Source organism: Procambarus clarkii, chromosome 22 (genome assembly GCF_040958095.1).
Source record: "Procambarus clarkii isolate CNS0578487 chromosome 22, FALCON_Pclarkii_2.0, whole genome shotgun sequence".
NCBI lineage: Eukaryota > Metazoa > Arthropoda > Malacostraca > Decapoda > Cambaridae > Procambarus > Procambarus clarkii.
The window spans coordinates 25,654,058-25,673,276 of record NC_091171.1 but is presented as its reverse complement, the minus strand read 5'-3'; the positions used below and the strand labels follow the sequence as shown (position 1 = coordinate 25,673,276).

Genomic DNA, 19,219 nt, shown 5'->3' with positions numbered 1-19,219 from the left:
TTGTCATCATACGTGTGTGTTGATACCTCGCCCAATTCCACTATTGCTTGAACCTTGTGCAATTTCAGCTCCCTCATCTTCATTTGATAACTTTTTTACTGCCTTGCAAAATTTAATGTTAAACAAGTTCAGGAAAATGTTGTTTGTGAATTAAACATTCTAAATAAACTAAATAATAGCCTAAAGGAAGTTGGTTCTTTGAATTGTTAATGCTCCTGGTATGGCAGCTATACCTAACATTGCACCCTTTGTTTTATGACAGCCATCTAGCGAGCCTTAGATGGCTCACTAGATGGCTGATAAATTTGATAGTGTTCGCAATAAAAAGGCGCGTATTTTAAAACTAGTCCCATAATAGAGCAATAACTGGAATTTTAACATTTTAATTCTGGAAGCTCATCATCACAAAATTATTTATATCTTGCCAGTGTTCTGACATAAATTTTTGTGTTACATCTTTCATTTTGGTATCAAATTGTTTGCAACGAAAAGGCGCGCATTTTAAAACTAGTCCCAACATAATAGCACAATAAATAGAATTTTAACAAATATTTTACAATTTTGACCAAAAACCTATTTATAATCATGTAAGTGTTCAGACATCAAGTTTCATGTTACATCTTTCATTTTGGTATCAAATTGTGCGCATTCTAATGGCACTTCTTTTGATACTATCCCGAGGTCGATTGGATAAAAAATGAATTTTATACAAATATTTTTGTAGTGGACGCAAGTCCGGTCCTCGGTTAGGAATCGGGAGAAAAATAATGGACGCGAGTCTGGTCCAAAGTAACCGATAGTGTTAATCCCTTCCACACCCCAAAAATATTAACTTAAAAATACATTATATACTGAATATAATTTTTTTCTCTAACTACAATATAGTACATACGTTTATCTTACCTTTATGGAGGACTCTTGATGCGTATGGTAGATTGTGAGGAGGAGGGGGGGAGGAGGAGAGGTGTTACTGTTTGGAAGGGGAGTCCCCTTCCATTATAACATCAGGCAGTGAGGACTTCTCTGGAGTACACACTCTCCTACATTTTGCCTGTATACCTCTAGGACCTGGTTGTGATTCACTGCTTGTGTCTCACTAAAAACCTTCCATAGATTTTTGTTTTTCCATACATTTTAATTTTTGTTTGTAGTGAGGCATCACAGTGTCATTAAATAGGTTAAGACAACGGTCTACTGCACCATGATTTGGGAGAGTTGTTTCACACAACCAACCAACCGTACACATTTAGAATTGGTTACGAAAAATCAAAGTTTTCTCGGTTGGCGCAGTTTCCCGCCGACCGAGGATACTCGGTTAGTGCAGTTAACTGGTTAATGAAGGGTATGCATTCTCCACAATGTAGAAGCCACAACAAAATCAGATGAGAGAGAACCCCCCCCCCCCCCCCCCTTTCCCCCAAATAAAATTGCTGGACATTGGTGGAAGTAACAGGTATTGGCATACCTGGTTGATACCTGGTTGATGGGGTTCTGGGAGTTCTTCTACTCCCCAAGCCCGGCCCGAGGCCAGGCTTGACTTGTGAGAGTTTGGTCCACCAGGCTGTTGCTTGGAGCGGCCCGCAGGCCCACATACCCACCACAGCCTGGTTGGTCCGGCACTCCTTGGAGGAATAAATCTAGTTTCCTCTTGACTATGTCCACGGTTGTTCCGGCAATATTTCTTATGCTTGCTGGGAGGACGTTGAACAACCGCGGACCTCTGATGTTTATACAGTGTTCTCTGATTGTGCCTATGGCACCTCTGCTCTTCACTGGTTCTATTCTGCATTTTCTTCCATATCGTTCACTCCAGTACGTTGTTATTTTACTGTGTAGATTTGGTACTTGGCCCTCCAGTATCTTCCAGGTGTATATTATTTGATATCTCTCTCGTCTTCTCTCTAGTGAGTACAGGGTGAGGGCATAGGGCAATGTATTTATATGATATATAACAAAATACAGCATAACAAGTTACTATTATTTGTTATTATGTAATACTCTGTGATGATAAAGGCACCGGCTGAATATCCACTATATAGACCCTCCATACAACTGTTTTTCCTCTTGAGTGTCGGACAGGTGCTTGCTTCTTACTATTATTGTATTATCCCTCAGTTCCAGTTAATAGGAGCTGTTCTCCTTATCAAAACATTTATTTATTATGTTTAAATATTCATATAAAATACATTTCTTAACTCGCACGCCATTCGTGCACGCTGCAGAAATAACATCATGCGCCATTCGGTGTGGGCGAGCGTGCGGCCACACCGAAGAGTGTATACTTGTTTCAGTTTTTTCGCCTTATTTCTCATGCTACGTCGTTCGTTTTGGTATCATTGTGTTCACAATAGAATTCTCTACAGGGGTATATGCATATAAAGTCTAAAAGCCCGGTGTGACTTTCCCACAGGAAAGCCTAAATTTGGCCAAGTTACCCGTGAACGAGCATCAATTGGCACACCAGCAGACTAATGTATATACTCATTCAGTTTGAAGATATGAATTTTTGTTACGTTTTTTATTTTGGTATCAAATTGTTCGCAAAATAAAGGCTCATATTTTAAAACAAGTTCCATAATGATAGAACTTGTTACAAATGGAATTTTAACAAATATTTTAATTTTTGGACACTGACACTCGTCACCATAAAATTATTTATATCTTTCCAGTATTCTGACATCAATTTTTGAGTTACATCTTTCATTTTGGTATCAAATTGTGCAGAATCTAAAGGCACTCATTTTGAAACCACTTCCAGATTGATCGGATAAAATTTGAATTTTTTTACAAATATTTTATACATGATGCGAGCAATAGTCACTTGCTCAGAATAGGGAGAGAAATGAGTGACGACGGGTCGAGGCAACGGAGTGTGATAGTGTTAATTAACATATTGGATTGAAACTTTCATGATGCTGATGCTAAATAATTAGAGTTTTGTTTAAAATTTTAAGTAATTTACATATAATTTGAATACTTTTTGAACTTCCAAAAGTTCAAATATTTAAAGTTCAAGCTAATTCAGTTTCCTTAAGCTAAGGAAACAATACCACCGAAAAAATATTAGAAAGTGGTAGTCGGTTGAAACAAGTAAAGTGAGGTGGTAGATGCCAAAACTGTACGTAGTTTCAAAGCATCATTTGACAAAAGGTACTGTACGGGTACTTGCAAGACAGGACATCATGAGCATAGTTCTCCTCTGTAATTACATTTGAGTAATTACTAGTTCCTTCTTTTCATGAACCATTTGCAACTTTTCTTACTGCCTCAAGCTTGACTAGTAATGCTGCTAGATGTCTTCTTATTCAATGATAAAGCACTAAAATAATAAAAAGCTAAAAGCTTCTTATTGGAAACATTGTATACAGTATTTGTAAAAGTATCTTTCTTCTTGAATATATTTAGTAATATGTAACTGTCATTATTTGTTATTAAAGTTCTAATGTACTACGAAGTATATTTAATTGAAGGAGAGATAATCTATCTAGCAATATCCCTGTCCATTTGTTACCCAAGTTCATCCAAACACTCGTCCCTTCCAACTCGCTCGTTCCTGTAGGCTCAAGCAAGCCAGAGCTCCCAATTTTTTCAGATTTCACATTTATTGTTTAATCTTGAGGTAGGATATCTCTGAATATGTGGAACCTAAACATTGTGCAACCAATTACCATGTAACGTGGTGGAGGTGGGGTCCCTTGATTGTTTAAAGCGTGGGGGTTGGACATATATACAAGTGGGATTTGGGTAGTTATAAATATCTGCTGCCTCGTATGGGCCAACAGGCCTTCTGCAGTTACCTTTATTCCTATGTTCTTATGTAATATTTATCAACAGTATAATGCAATGCAAAACATTACTTGCTGTATATTCAATTGATCACTCAATAAACAGGTGATTTTTCACTTGATTTTACAAGTTATAAGATACACTAAGTCAAAGGGACTTTTTTTTTTTGGCAAGAACCCTTTGAAAATTTATCACTAAAGAGCACAACAAAGGCCATACTCTCAATTTTGGAAGTAACAAAACATTTGAACAGGTCAAACTAATTAAACGAATTACCGAGGTTTCACTGTTCCCCCCCCATGGACAGCGCCTTGACGTGGCGGGGGGGCTTGAGTTACTCTGATGACCCGAAGGGCAGTCGAGTGTGGCTCAGGAAGCCCCCTCTTCTGGCCGAAAGAGAGGAGTCTGACCAAGCTGTCCACTGTGACTTCATGTCATCCACGTGTTATCCATGCATAATGACTTGTTTGTTCCTTTCCCATTGATTGAAATGTAGATTACCCAGGGACTGCAGTTATTTTAAATGACAACACGCTTGTCTGGTGTAAAATGGAGCGAGAAGTAAGGTTCAATATGGCCGGGCTGAATCAAACGGCTGGCTAATCTTAGCTTGGGTCAAGCTTAGTTTGGGTCAAGCTTAGCTTGGGTCAACCTAATAGGAATGCTGACCCTTCAATGTCAACATTGAAGGGTCAGCATTCCTATTAGGTTTGTAAGGCGCACTCCACTGATTACGTTGATATTTTTCTACTTCCTCAGGGGTTCCTTGTGCACCTATATCTTGGTAGGTTTTGTTGTGGATAGAGGTTATTGCATTGCCTATTTATCAAGACAGTGAAAGAGAAATTAGTTCTGGAATTTGAAATGTTTAACATCATTTAGTGTGCAACTGCTAGGGTCTGCAAAATAATTTGAGTTCCAGGAGCTATCTTTTCATCTAATGGTTGAGGGAGTGTGTGAGAGAGACACTTGAAGAAAATGGGTGGGAACTCATCGTAATTCCTACACTAGAGTACACCTCAGTGTATTCAAATTCAGAGAGACAGCACGGTATAAGGTTTTCAGTGAAACCAATATATTCTAATTACGTAAATAATTTTATTGCCAAGATTGACAATTTAAAACCTAATTCTGGGGAGGGGAAAAAGGGATGAGACTATCGTGGTCACCTATGCTTCTTCCATTGTTGTGGGGAGATTGTGAAGGCTACAACTATTAGATGGACTTTGACTTGAGTTGGAGGGGTACTTTAGCGAATAACATTTCTCAAGGCTAGAAGGAAGGCAGTTAACTATACACTACATTGTAGGTAATGCTGACTTTTGTGATTGATCCTCTATCAAGTACACATTCTTCATCCTCAGTTGTGAATGATTTTAGAATAAGATTTTGTAATCCCTCTTCATTCACTGTGTGAATAGTAGTTGAATATCCTATAATTTCATTGATATTGGCAGAGTTATGAATTAGTGGCCCAATTGAATAGAATACACACTTAACCAATGTCATCAGTCTTAACTTAGTTTGTTGTCTTTGAAGTGGAATGACAGCCTTCAGGGTTTACCATTGTCTCTTAAGTAGCTCCTAAAGTTAAATCTGCATCAGAGGATTTTTTTGGCTAAAAATATAGTACTATATATGCGTGGTAATTAGAATCATATACGGGCCAGCACCATTAGTTGAACATTTGATTTTATAGAATTTCTTGCCAGAAATGTAAAAAAATGAACAAATTTGCATTTGTTTTGTACCACAACCTGGTACACTCAGTTTACCCTGTATTTTCATAGTTTACCTGCTTAATCCTATCATTTACTTGAAAAAATATACATTAATCTTCAGGCAATCCAAAAAATTTAAGTTACTGTATTGAAATTCAAATTACCCAGCTATTAAGTTTCCATTTGTGGATGAGGTACCCCTGCCCATGTTGGCTCACTCTTGTTCACCTTTATCCTGGTTGGCACAGTGCAACCCCATTATTTGGATTCATCTGTATATTGACTAGAAAGATTGTAATGTCTGATAATTGAACAAAACATCATTCATTGAAATTTTTCAGCAACTTTTATTATTTTGGGATGGACAGTATTTAACAACAAAATGTAAATGTAAATTGGAATCTAAACCATAGAATTTTAACTGTGCTCAATGGGTTTTCCATGAACTTGTCAAATTTGTTATTAATGTGCCCCATTTAGTATTATGTTTACTCGTTCTGAGAAATAAGAGAGATACCTTACATATATTATTTTTCCATACTCTGTTGAAAAGTTTTTATCAATGGGAAATCTTGACCTTTAATGTCACATAATGGATATCTATCAGTAGAATGAGACCATTCAGAGATTTTTGCCATCTTTCCCATTTTTTCCAATGCCCAGCTTTAGGGCCAAACCTTAAGTTATGGGTTCAACATGGGGTATTTGCATATGTCACAGCTTCATGTTCATCCTTTGTAGATGACTTCCCTGTCATCTACAATGAGAGGGAAAGTTAGATAATCTTCATGTCAAGCCAGTTACACAAATCAACAATTACCCTGTCATCAATAATGTCATTTCGAAAATGACCTGTCGACTTTCCAATGCCTAAAATTCTTCTTTAATTTTACATTTGATATAGTGTAATGGGAACTGAATCCAACAAATATTTAGATTATTTACACATGCCATAATCATTTTCGGGGCTTTTTAAGCATATCCACTGATCAAGTCTTTGAAACTCCCAATGGACACTATTTTCTGGTTCATAAAGAATTTGTCCTTGGCCAGTTCTTTCTTGCAAATGTTCTGTCGCCTAAAATGTAGATTCTCAGTTATCAGGAGCAGGCCCCCATAACTCGGATGTTTGATTAAAGGGAGTGAAGACCAGATAATGGTGGTTTCACTGTACAGCCCTGTAACCTTGTCAAAAACCTCCAAAATCAGGCTTTATGGTTTCAGGGTTTTCTTCCTTTACTCTATCATTGACAAAACAGAGGGCTATGTGCAAGACTTGTTTAAAAAATTGCGAGTCGTTAAAAAGGTTAAAAAGAAACTCATTCCAGATAAAGTTACAAGTTGGATAATCTTCATGTGAAGCCAGTTACACAAATCAACAAACTATGCAGATCTACTTAGGGTAAAGTCACCTGTATTTTGCCATTTAACCCTTTCACTACAGCATGCAACCAAAGTTAAATTATGACAATAACTGTTCACTGCGATTGGCGAGTTTCACTGAATACATCACAAAACTAGTTTCAACAATCTGAAACCTGGATATCTGGCCATCAGAGCAGATGTTTGGGCCTTTGTAGCTCGAGTCATTTCAAGATAATGGAGGAAAACATCACTCAATGCGGTAGACCTAAATCTGTCATGAATAATTACATAGTAGTTCATTACACTGTTTGGACACCATTACTGTACAAGTGCCATACTGTAATGATTAATGGTAAATACGAAAATAACACTATTTTCTATTAGAAATTAAGAAAATTTACACCAGTTGTATTTCCTTGTGCAAAGTAGGTTTATTTCTTGTATTAAAGATGAAGTTATTTACATTGGGAACATGTATAGCCTGGTATTGAAGTACTTTTACCATATATTGTATTCTATTAGAAATTAGACTCATAAACTTAGTCCAATAAATAACTATGAAACTCTAAAAAAAATATTAATGATTTATCATTGTATACTGTATATGGAAGGAGCACCTCCCTTCCCTAAAAAAACTTGAAAAAATATGATTTTGTATACAAATATTGGTATTTTGTATGTAATACAGTTGACCACATTGTTTCTGGATGCAGCAGGATCAAGAAAACTAATAGCATATGTCCAGATAAGTGAGATATCCATCTCACTTATCACTCATCAGATATCCATCCTGAAAATCTAGGTGAAAAAGTTAAACAATGTTATGGTAAAAATTACAGTATTTTGTACTTGCCAATATGGGAAGCTCTGATCTGCTTATTAATGTGATGATTATTGTTGATGGTACAGTACATTGTTAATTAGATTGAAGAGGTGGTGGTGGATGTTGTTTATACGGTGCTCTCTGAATGTGCCTATGGCACCACTACTCCTCAATGGTTCTATTCTGCATTTCCTTCCGTATCTTTTGCTCCAGTATGTTGTTACTCTACTATGCAAATTTGGGGCCTAGCCCTCCAGTATCTTCCATGTACTGTATATATTATTTGATGTCTGTCTCGTCTCCTTTCCAGAGAGTACATTTTGAGGGCTTTGAGACGGTCCCAGTAGTTCAAATGTTTATAGTTTCTATGCATACTATAGAAACAGATATTTCCTGTATTATCTCTAATTCAGAGATCTATCCTGCTCTGAAAGGGCAAGTGAGTACAGAGCAGTACTCAAGATGGGAGAGCTGTCTGTCCCATCTTGAGTATGGAATTTAAATCCAGGTCCCTGGATTTAAACGTTCTCATAATCTATCCTGTCATTTTCCTGGCCGCCGCTGTATTTGCTCGATTATGTTCACTAAATGTCAGGTCGTCAGACATCATAATTTCCAGATCTTTTATATGTTCCTTTCCTTCTATGAGTAGGTCTGATTGTGTCCTGTACCCAGTGTTTCGTTTAAGTTCCTCATTTACAACATATGTCAGTACCTGGAACTTGCCGCCATTAAATATCATACTGTATTTTCAGTTGCCCAATTAAATATTTTATTTATATCTGCCTGTGGTTTTTCAGTGTCTTTTACAGTGGCAATTTTCATGAGTTTTGTATCATCTACAAAGGATGAACATGAAGCTGTGACTGATATTTTTGTCTATAATCAGAGATAAGAATAAGAAATAGCAGTGGTGCAAGGACTGTGCTCTGGGGTACAGACCTTTTCACTGCACTTGGGCTTGATCTTATTTGACTTGATTGACCGTCACACTCTGCATTCTGTTTAACAGGAAGTTTAAAATCCAACGTTCCACTTGCCCCGTTATTCCTATTTACAGGCTATCACTCCATGGTTACATTTGTTGAATGCCTTTGCAAAATCTGTGTATACAACATCTGCATTTTTTGTTTCTAAGGCTTTTGTGGTCCTGTCATAGTGGTTGAGTAACTGACAGACAGAATCTTCCTGCTCTAAATCAATGTTGTCCTGGGTTGTGAAGTTTATTATTTTTAATAAAACTGGAAATTTGATTCCTAATCACTTTCAAAAACTTGTGTGATGTTGGTGCAACTGGTCTATAATTTTTTTTGCCAAAACTTTACTACCTTCCCTGTGCAGAGGTGCTATATCTGCTGGTGCTGCTGGAATCTTCCCTGTACCCAGGCTCTTTCTCCATATTACACTGAGCACTCGCACTACTGGTACTTTACATTTCTTTATGACTTATTTAATTCCATGAGCCAGGACCAGGGGCTGAGTACATAGGCATTTTGTCAATTTCTTTCAATGTCTTCTGAGTTCATGTTAATATTTGTTATATTATCTGGGGCTTGGATGTCATTCATAAAGAAACTTTCTGCATCCTCAACTTTCATGTTGTATATTGGAGTGGTAAACATAGCCTCATACTGGCCTTTTAGAATTTTACTAATGTCTTTGTTGTCTTCTGTATAAACCTTCAGTTTATAGTAAAGGTCCAATACTGTTGGAGATTTATTTTTATTTTAATTTTGCATATGAGAAAAAATATTTTGGATTTTTCTTTCTTGCATAGTTTTCTGTTCAAATTCCATTTCCTCAGACTCGTATGATTGTTTCAGCGTCTGCTCAATTGTGTTTCTTCGATCTCCCTGTTTAGATTTATTTTTCTTGCTTGTGATAGTTGTCAAAGTTTTCTATGGTTTTTTTCCTTCTCATGTCCAGTCGTCTATGTTCTCTTTCTAGAATGGCCCTCTTTCTGATCCTCATGACAGGCACATGCTTCAAGCAGATCTTGTATGCTTAAGATGTCAGTTGAGCTATTCCCTGTGTGGGAGTTTTGTCGCTTAAGACAGTTTCCCATTGAATGTTTGCAAGGTCTATATTTTTTCCCAATCGATCCTCTTATTGTTGAAATTGAATTGATTGAATAATGTTTCTCACGTTTTTTTTCTTAGACCTACTTCCATTATTAATGTTAATTTCTACTTCAATGAGCTTTTGGTCCGAGTGTATAATATCCGAGATCGTAATGTCACTGACAGTGTGTTTTTGTTCTAGTTGGTTCTGTAATCTGCTGATTGAGTGAGAATTTGTCACAGAATCTCTGCAGTTCTCTGACCTGTTGTTGGTTATTTCCAGGTTGATTTCCTGCCATAATGCTATTGTTTACTATTCTCCAGTTTAAACTGGGTAGATTGAAGTCTTCAAGGAAGATAATATCTGGTACTGGATTTGCTAGGATATCAAGGATATTCTTTTTGTGTATCTGCCTTGTGAATTCCTCAACTGTGGCATCTGGCCGTTTGTATATTAGAATAATAGATTTATACTTTCTACCTTGATTCAAAGTACCTCTACCACCTCATTGGTAGAGTTCAGGATATCTGTGCATGCCAGTTCCTCTTTAATATACAGACCTACTCTTTCACTTGACCTAATTAATGTCATCTATATAGATTGTAATTTGGGATCCAGATTTCACCATCCATGTAATCTTTCGTATGGGTTTTTGTAAATTCACCAAATATTGAGTTCGAATCTATTAGTAGGCCACTTATGAACTTAACTTTATTTCTTGATTTTGACTTTTGGCCCTTGTATGTTTGCAAATATGATTGATTTCCCATATTGTGTGTAACTTCTGGTGGGCTTTAGTAGTTCTCCCCCCCTCTCTATCCTGGTCCAGGGTGTGCTGTTTCGGTAGTGGTTCTTCCAGTTTTGGTTGTAGTATGAGTGTTGTGTGGTGTCGTACCTGTGCTTGATGATGACTTGTATTCCAGTCTTGTGGATATCTCCCTCCCCCTCTTTTCTCCTGTAATCTCTGTACTCCTGCAATCTCTGTACTCCTGCAATGATTCTGTCTGTTCCTCTTATATGTTCTACTCTGTTTCTGCCTCCCTCTGAAAAAATTTCAATAATAATGTATCAAGTTGGTCTTCTCGTATATAATGCTGTGTACCTCTCGCGTGGAATTCCAGGCACTGAAGATTTTTTTTTTTTTAATGTTGAAGGGAATTATGACTTGTGATCATGTGATGAACCAGGTGCAAGGGGTTCAATGTCAGTTGTCTTGGAAGCCTTTGCTTCCAAGACTTTGCTTGGAAATCTTTAATTGAAATTTGTTTCATTTCCTTTATTCTTGTTTGCAGAAATTGCATTTACGTATTGTACATACTCATGATCTCCAGAGTGCCAAACTGTTAATTGTTTTCATAAAGTAAAGAATGCCTTCAAAAATAGTTCTGGACTTTTAACATGTTATCTTTTTCCTTTTACACTTTCTTCTTCACTTCCTCTTCCAATTTCTCATTATCATCCATATCCTGATTTTGTGCCTCCTGGCTTTTTTTTGTAACTCAATCTATAATTTAATCATCAGTCATGTTTGGAAGGTAGGGGCATCATCTTTATACGAGTGGATAATGTATCCACTCGTCTGTTTCTGGTGTTTGTCACCAGTTCTGCTCAGTTCTGGAGACTTGAATCCTCTGACATAGGCTAGGAATTTATCTTTTTTTTTCTTGGTCACATTTTTGAATCCCAAATCCTTCAAAATCTACTTTGTTTTTATTTTTTAGGAGACAGACTTTTTAACAACCAAAGTTTTCTCCAATAATTTCTTAGTGTTAGCTTTACTTGTTCCCTTGAACCAACAATAGTTCAGATAGCTGAATTTATTGTGAAGGCTTTATGCAAGTCCTTGACTGTTCCTGGGTTGATTATTGAAACGTTTGACAAAGTTCCTCTTATAGAAGTGCTTAATCACTGCTCTGCGCATAGCACCTGAAGGTGCTCAACCAGTGGTGTGCACAGCGCAGCGCCTTAAATATCTTAAATATTCTTCTGCACCAGCAGCATCAACAGTTTACCTTTCGCCATGTACTCTACTGTACCTAATGCCATAGTGGAGTTTAAAGCCAAGCCATTCATCAATGTATAAACACTGCTTAAGAATTTTCATTGATTTGTGAAATTGTCGGGCTTTGTCCATGAGCAGCCCACTGTTTTTTCTCATGCTTCTACTTGTACCACTGCCACACTGCACTCTCAACACACTCTTACCTTTGTTGTACTTGCTGTCATTGTTATATTTTGCTTTATCACTTTTGATTCTAGAAAAATAGTCACCTACATTTATCCTTTAATGTCTGAAAGGGTACTCTTGCTAACTTGATATTCAGCACACTCAATATTTTTCAGGATTCTACCCTCAACTATCTTGACTAGTTAAACTTTCTGCTCAACTGGAAACTGTCCTCTCAAGAGACACTGGCCTCTTTCTTTTTCTTATCCCACTTGTAGAAGCTTTCGCTGACAAAATGCCTCCATTTGGAGTTGATGTGGCGCATGGATGTTCCTTAAATTTTGCCGATATGTCCAACAAAATCACAGGAATGAATGGTCCAAAAACAATGGGATGTGAATCTGTGATGTCACATGGGTAGCGAGCGCACTTGTGACACCCAGCATGTTCTGTGGACAAACTGGGCCCCTCTCATGAGCCAACACCAGCCAGTGAGGCCTGTTGTGTGCTTGCCTCACGACTTCATCGCACATTTTTATTCTGACAAACTCAAAATGAATGACAGGCAAATCTGGATAAATAGTGTCATGAAAGCATCTCCTCATCTGTATGTTTTAGGAGCACTTATTGCCTGGTATTGGGTTACTGAGGCCATGTTTTCTATTACAAAATGGAAGCTAATGTATAGTATTTTACTATTTTATTGTATTTGTATAAGTATTTCATTATTTTATTCTTTTCTAATCAAAACAATGGAAAGAGCAAATATTTTTTACTGTAAAAAGATAATGAAAGTAACAATTCAGATTTTAGCCCCATATAGACCCCCCAAAAAATATAATGGCTGAAAAGTAAATGTTTCAGTGAGAGGGCTAGGGTAATGCTGTTTGAAGTGAAATCAGTGTTCTATGAAATAAGCCTCACCTTGTGAGCATTGCCTTTATAGCTCATTTTAGCCAAATAATTTGGACTTGACCCAGCCCGTCCTCCTAAGGTTTCAATACATCAAGAAAATGCTTAATTTAAAGTGTCATGTTCTAACCTAACAGACTTAGCCAGAGGACCCAAAACAGAAAACTGGACAGGACGTCACTTTCGTGAGCCGCTTCCATTTTCTAGTACTACGGTTTTTGGCCTTGGGTAACACATACGGGTGAAAAGCTACGTTCATTGTAAGAGGACAGGTTGCTTGACCATTCACTTGATGAATAGCTGAGGCCTATGTTGCTCTTCACCCCAGAATGACTAAGTGACCATGAGATTAGCCTTGCACACTACAGAATGGGAAGATCAAGGGGGAGAGAAAATTTAGAACACTCGTCAAAATTTAAAAAGAATTGCTCTGAAACTAACGAACCACCCTCCACCAACTAACCTGTCTGCCACCTGGGGACGTTCCTACTAATGCTCAGGGTTGGGATGATTTTGATCATTTTACCTAAAGCCCAACCTGTCTAGCTTTTGACTTTGACACATTAAGGGACCTGAATAAAGATTAATTTTGGTATCATTGTAAAGAACTTTTTTTTATGTAACAAATACTATCTTTAACAAACTTTTTTCAATATGCTTTACAGTATCAGTATTGTAAAGGCCACCAATTTGTGAAATCTGTTTTAAATTTAATAAAAGCCATTAAATTAAAAATTTTAAAAATTTTAGAATAGAGGAATAAAAAACTTAAGTTTGAGATGAATTTTCCTGCCAAAAATGCAATGTCACAAATCCTCAACAATATTCATTTTAATTTATATAGCTTATATAAAATTTTGTATGATCTGTACACAATTAATAAAAAGTATGTGCTAGTTTTTCAACTGATCATACTTGCCAGATTTCTTTGAGTAGATTGTGACTTGAAAAGCAAAACAAACAGTACTTAGTTGACAGTTCTTTCAAATATAGCTGAAAATTTAGCTAGTATTGTAATCAAGGTTATCTAATGATAAATATTAAAATGGCCTAAAAGCCTTATTTGGTCCCCTTAAAATGGGGAGAAAGGAACTTGCAAGGCGCCACTTGGAAAAAGAGATGGCTCATTCGCTTCATTCGTTGTGTAAATAAAAGTGATTTTCAAAGAGGCACCGAGAGGCAAAAGGTGGTGGTTGCCAGCTGCCATGATCATACCAGCTGCTGCTGCTTCTCTACATACTTTTATAATCGGCCCATCCACACTTTTTTTTTTATCATGAAGTAAGACTAATCATAGAGTTCTGTAATGCCTGGAGCTTTAAATACAGGAAATTTGCATCACATCGTTGGTTACAATATCAGATGTTAGGTCTTTTCTAGATGACACTTCATTGGAATAAGGTAGGGAAGGATATTGAACAAGTGAAGGAAATACTGTGTGTACATTAGATGGAGGATGCTACAAAGGTAATAGACAAATGTATGACCAAAATTTTGCCAAGGACACCATAGAAAAGGAATAAATTGAAATGGCTAAGGAAGGTACTAATTGTAGTGACCTGATATAAAAAGAATTGGGCAGATGAAACTGGTACAGAATACAGTACTGTAGATAGGTGAATCTCTAATTTGTGGATACAATGAGAAGGAAATAGCCTCATAGATAGAAAAGTAAAAGTGTAATGGAAGGCCTCTTTATCATAAAACATCTTTTGACTACAGAAGAATCTGGAGTTTTGATAAGGAAGAAAATTAACTTAACTGGGGCAAAACAATGACACAAGTAGTCTGATACATAAAAAAAAAATTGTGATGAAAGCTGCAGGTCACTAAGAATGGACTTTTCAAAGTAAAATGGGTAGTGGTTAAAATAAAACCTTGGGCAAGTGAAATGACTGAAAGCAGGCTTGAATTATTTTTACTAATACTTCCTCAAAGGCCCATAAAAATGAGCGTAAATGCCAGCCAAAAAATAAGAGGGCCGAATGAATGCATTAAAAGGAGAGAGTCCCTTTAAAAATTTAAATTGCATAAATGGAGCAACTTCAAAAATGCTAGAGCCAAGTGATGAAATGGAGAGAATTCTGAATAAGGTATTTCTGAGAAACTTCAATTTAATTTCAATCAATTCGAAGGTCATACAGAACAGTGTGGCTTCAGTGCTAGTGACGGAACCTTCTTAGGTTTGGTTCTGTATAGTAAACTGTCACCAGAGGACACACACACACTGATGCTATTCTGACCAATTTGTGATAATATTTTTGACACTGGTGCTCTTTAGGGTGGAATATTGTTGCATACTTCAGCCATATTCAAAGCTGGAGGAATTGCTGACTTAAGAATGTGCAAAGATCATTTATGGCCAGAATCCATTCAATAAAACATCTAAATTATTGGAATGGCTTAATAATTTTAAATCTGTGTAGTTTTGAGCACATATGAGAGATAATAAATTTCACTTTGAAAATATTAATGGGATGAGTTCCAAATTTGCATGTGGAAATAACTTTTTCACGTGCAGAGACCAGGAGGCAGAGCAAGACGTTATTGATAACTATTGATAAGTTTATAGTTAGTTATAAGATAACTATATAGTTATAAGATAGTTATAATAGTTATCTTATAACTTATAACAATAGTTATAAGATAACTATCGATAAGCAGAGGTGCAATAGGTATTATTAAAGCAATTCTATCAACATCAAGGGCCCAAGACTTTTTAAATCTTTGCCTCTCAACATAAGGAGCATAATTACCCAACCTCTCAGTGTTCAAGAGAGAACTTTATAAACTCCTCTAAAGAATACCCGATCAACTGGGCTCTGACTCATAAGTCAGATTGTGAGCAGCTGTGCCGAACAGCTTAGTTCAATGCCAGACCACCAACCACGAAGCCTGGGCAGAGACTGGGCCATGGGGGAACATTGATCCCTGGAACCAGCACTAGGTAATACATTCCAGAAACCTCCAAAAGACCTTTTTCACACATGTATTAACAGCATCAGATTGCCTCGAGGCCTTGCTCCCTTCTTAATGCTCCCCATCAGAAGGGGGGTGGCTATGACCAACCCCCCACAGTTTTTACTCTATGAAGCTCTCCTGACCCCTTCAACACTTTATTCCATATATATTGTTCCACTCTGTTCTTCCAAGATGTCATTTTGCTCTACCATATGATATAGCCTTTTTGCATCCTCGGTAAACGATTTTCGGGCATTCTACTAATATTGCTATACCACTACTGTAATGTGCTTTATCCTCTCCACAATGCTGTGTTTCATTAAGTCACCCCTGTCACTTGTACCACAGCTCTTAAATACTGTACAGTCATTGATGTATCATCCTGTATATGTACAAAAGCTGCTTCTGAGCGCTTGACCTTTTTCCATATCTAAGTTCCATTTCCATGTGTCTGGGCTGTGATGTCCTTTCATTGTTGTTCACCGCTCTAATCACTTTTCCCTGCCTTCCATTTTTATCTAACTGCTATACATGGATGCACCGGGACACCTGCACATTGTTTACACACAAGGCTTACTGGCCTATGGGCATATTTCATTCTTTTGCTTTTAGTCCTACATGGCATGGTGATATTTTACCTTCATTTTTATGTGATGTAAATGTGCTAACCAAGGTAGCACCAGGAGAATGCTTTAAGAATTCCTCTAAGCATAAGTGAGGTATTACCTTTCACACTATTTTACTCAAGGCAGACTGAAGATTGAAGTTTTTGTCAAGTTTTTTATTTCATAGAAAAGTAACAGCTCACTGAGACTTTCCTTTGCTTTAGTTAGATGCAGACAAGAGTGCGAAGAGTATTGTGCAGTGGAATCACATAAGCATATATAAGGTTTCAAGTGTTTTGTTAAAGCGGTAGAACTATGAACCTAAGTGCAGATTTTTTAATGTTAATTATATTGTTATACAGTATATGGTTCATTTCATTTGTGTACATTTAACCTACGGAGTACCAGTTGAACAACTTGAGAATGCCTTGCTTCAGAAGTATGTGCGGAGTCAATTCATGCATAGTACATTAACACTCCTGTGATATATCCAGCAGAGCAACAGACTCGCCCACAAAAGTCTTTGTGTTTGAGCCCAAATACACCTATAATGTTTAATCGTTCCCACAAATTTTGACACTTTTCAATATGGAGTAAGTTTTGTACTGCATTTAAAATTCATTGTATACAGCATGTCAACTGATGAAAACCATAGGAACTTGCCCTTTACTTCCTAACCTCCTGTGCTTTTCTAGCAGCCCCTTGGCAAGTTAGGGTCAGGTTTGGTAGGCAATTAAATTTGAATTGCTCAAATCATTATTTTGCCACACTGAGATCTACAAAATTTACAACATCCTTTTTCCATTCTTTCAAACATCATTACCTTACCTTTTCCTATGTTGACCATCGGCTTGCTTACTTACTATCGAACTTGTTCAGTCGTTTTGCAATTCCTACTCTTAAGAACACTGCATCATACTCTTAAAGATGCCAGTACAATTTTTCATGTTGATAACCATTTACCACAATCCATTCCTGCTCCAGGTGTGGGAGGTACCATATGAAATGAGTTTCTTCTGTTGTGGGGTTCTGGTGACAGATTCTACAGGGTCTATATTCTAGTTTTGACAGAGTTCATTGTTAAACATTATTGGATGTGAAAATGTTTAAGGAACCTGGACATCAGTTGCATTTTGCACTTGCAGACCAAACTCGATTCGGTGACTTCAATTGCTTTTTGTAGTGAAAGGGTTAAAAACAGCATGGCCTATTACGTCTCATAAAATTTATGGTATCCATATTTTCTCGCTTTAAGTCTAACATTAAACAATACATTTGAATCTCTGCTCTTCTGTTGTTTAAGAGGTTCATATGCACTCTTAAGTCATTAGGAATAAATTGATCTGTTTATTTACATTTTTTCTGTAGGGGAAAGATAAATAAAAATAATATCTTTAATATTAATATTTAATCCAGTACAGTACAGTGGAACCTCGGTTGCCAAATGTCCTTCTTTACGATTTTTTTTTTTTTTTTTTTTACGAGCTTGATTTCTTCGTAAAAATTTAAATCGCTTTACAAGCTTCGTGGCACGGGTGACTGCTCTTCAGTTTACCAGTACCTCCTGCCTAGCAACAATCGCACTTGAATTCTTTATAAAGATTTTTTTTTTTTTTTTTACATAAAGGTAATTATAGTGTACCATGCCATGGGTTCCAAGAAAGTCCGTGATAAGGTTCAACACAAGAAAATAAATGTGAGGAGGGTGATGGAGGAAAACAGAGATTATTCATAGTGAGACAATGTGATTCTCACTACAGACGAGTGTTACAACTTGGGCAAAAACAAGTGTTGCTACACAGATTTTTAGTGAGACAGACAAACAGTGAGCCACAAGCAGGTCCTAGTGGTATGCCTGCAAAATGTAGGAGAGAGTACCCCAGAGAAGTCATCACTGTCTGATGTTATAATGGAAGGGGGACTCTCCTTCCATACACTAACACCTCTCCCCCTCCCTCCTCACCGTCTTCCATACACCAACATGTCATCAATAAAGGCAAGCTGTGACTTGTACATACTATAGTATAAAATATTTGTGTGTTATGTATGAAATGTATTTTGAAGTTAATATTTTTGGGAGTGTGGAATGGATTAAATTTATATTACTGTATATCTTATGGGAAAAAATAATTTCGGTTTGCAAATTTTCGGTTTGAGCCATCTCTGGGAATGGATTAAATTTGAAAACCAAGGTACAATACCACTTTGTGTAACTATATGATGATGTGAAGGTTGTTAACAGTATCATACTTTTGCAGTATTGTACTGTTCTCACTTATTTTGTTTTATTTCCAGACAATAATGAAAGACAGATGGATGAATATTGGTTATGAAGATGATGAACTTAAGCCATATATAGAACCTGTGATGGATTATGATGACCTAAAACGAATTGAGATCCTTAATGAAATGGGCTACTCGCGAACGGAAATTGAAGAGAGTTTGAAAAGTCAGAAATATGATGATGTATATGCTACCTACCTACTTTTGGGCCGAAGATCTTCAGATGTGAGTAACTATTGCAATATCGTAATTGATGTTAAATATTTATTTAAATCATCTTTGAAAATTTGTGTAAGAAATAACAGATAATTGATAATTGTGAGAATGTTTTTCTTAACCGATGCCCAGGGAAATTCTTGCTCATGAGTCACTCGTTGGTCTACCCCACCAGCTTGCATCATCTCAGCATGTTGTTTGCCCATCATCATTCTCATCCCTGAATATTGGTTGCCAATCATTTCCTTTCCAGAATGTTGATTGCTTTAGCATAGCCTCTTGTGTTTTATTTCGGAGCCTTTCTATAAATTCTATTTAC

General features: G+C 36.8%; 1 protein-coding gene across 39 annotated transcripts in view; it reads left to right on the top strand.

The window, feature by feature from the left end:
• Positions 1–19,219, top strand: part of LOC123758126 (MAP/microtubule affinity-regulating kinase 3) — a 286,973-nt gene that overhangs the window by 194,083 nt on the left and 73,671 nt on the right. For all 39 annotated transcript variants that reach the window (XR_006772863.2, XR_006772866.2, XR_011229396.1 and 36 more), the window contains one exon: positions 18,697–18,909. Coding sequence is in view for 35 of the 39 variants with exons in the window: in XM_045742310.2 (XP_045598266.1) it covers positions 18,697–18,909 (213 nt within the window). In the remaining 4 variants the exon portion in view is untranslated. The remainder of the gene's footprint in view (positions 1–18,696; positions 18,910–19,219) is intronic.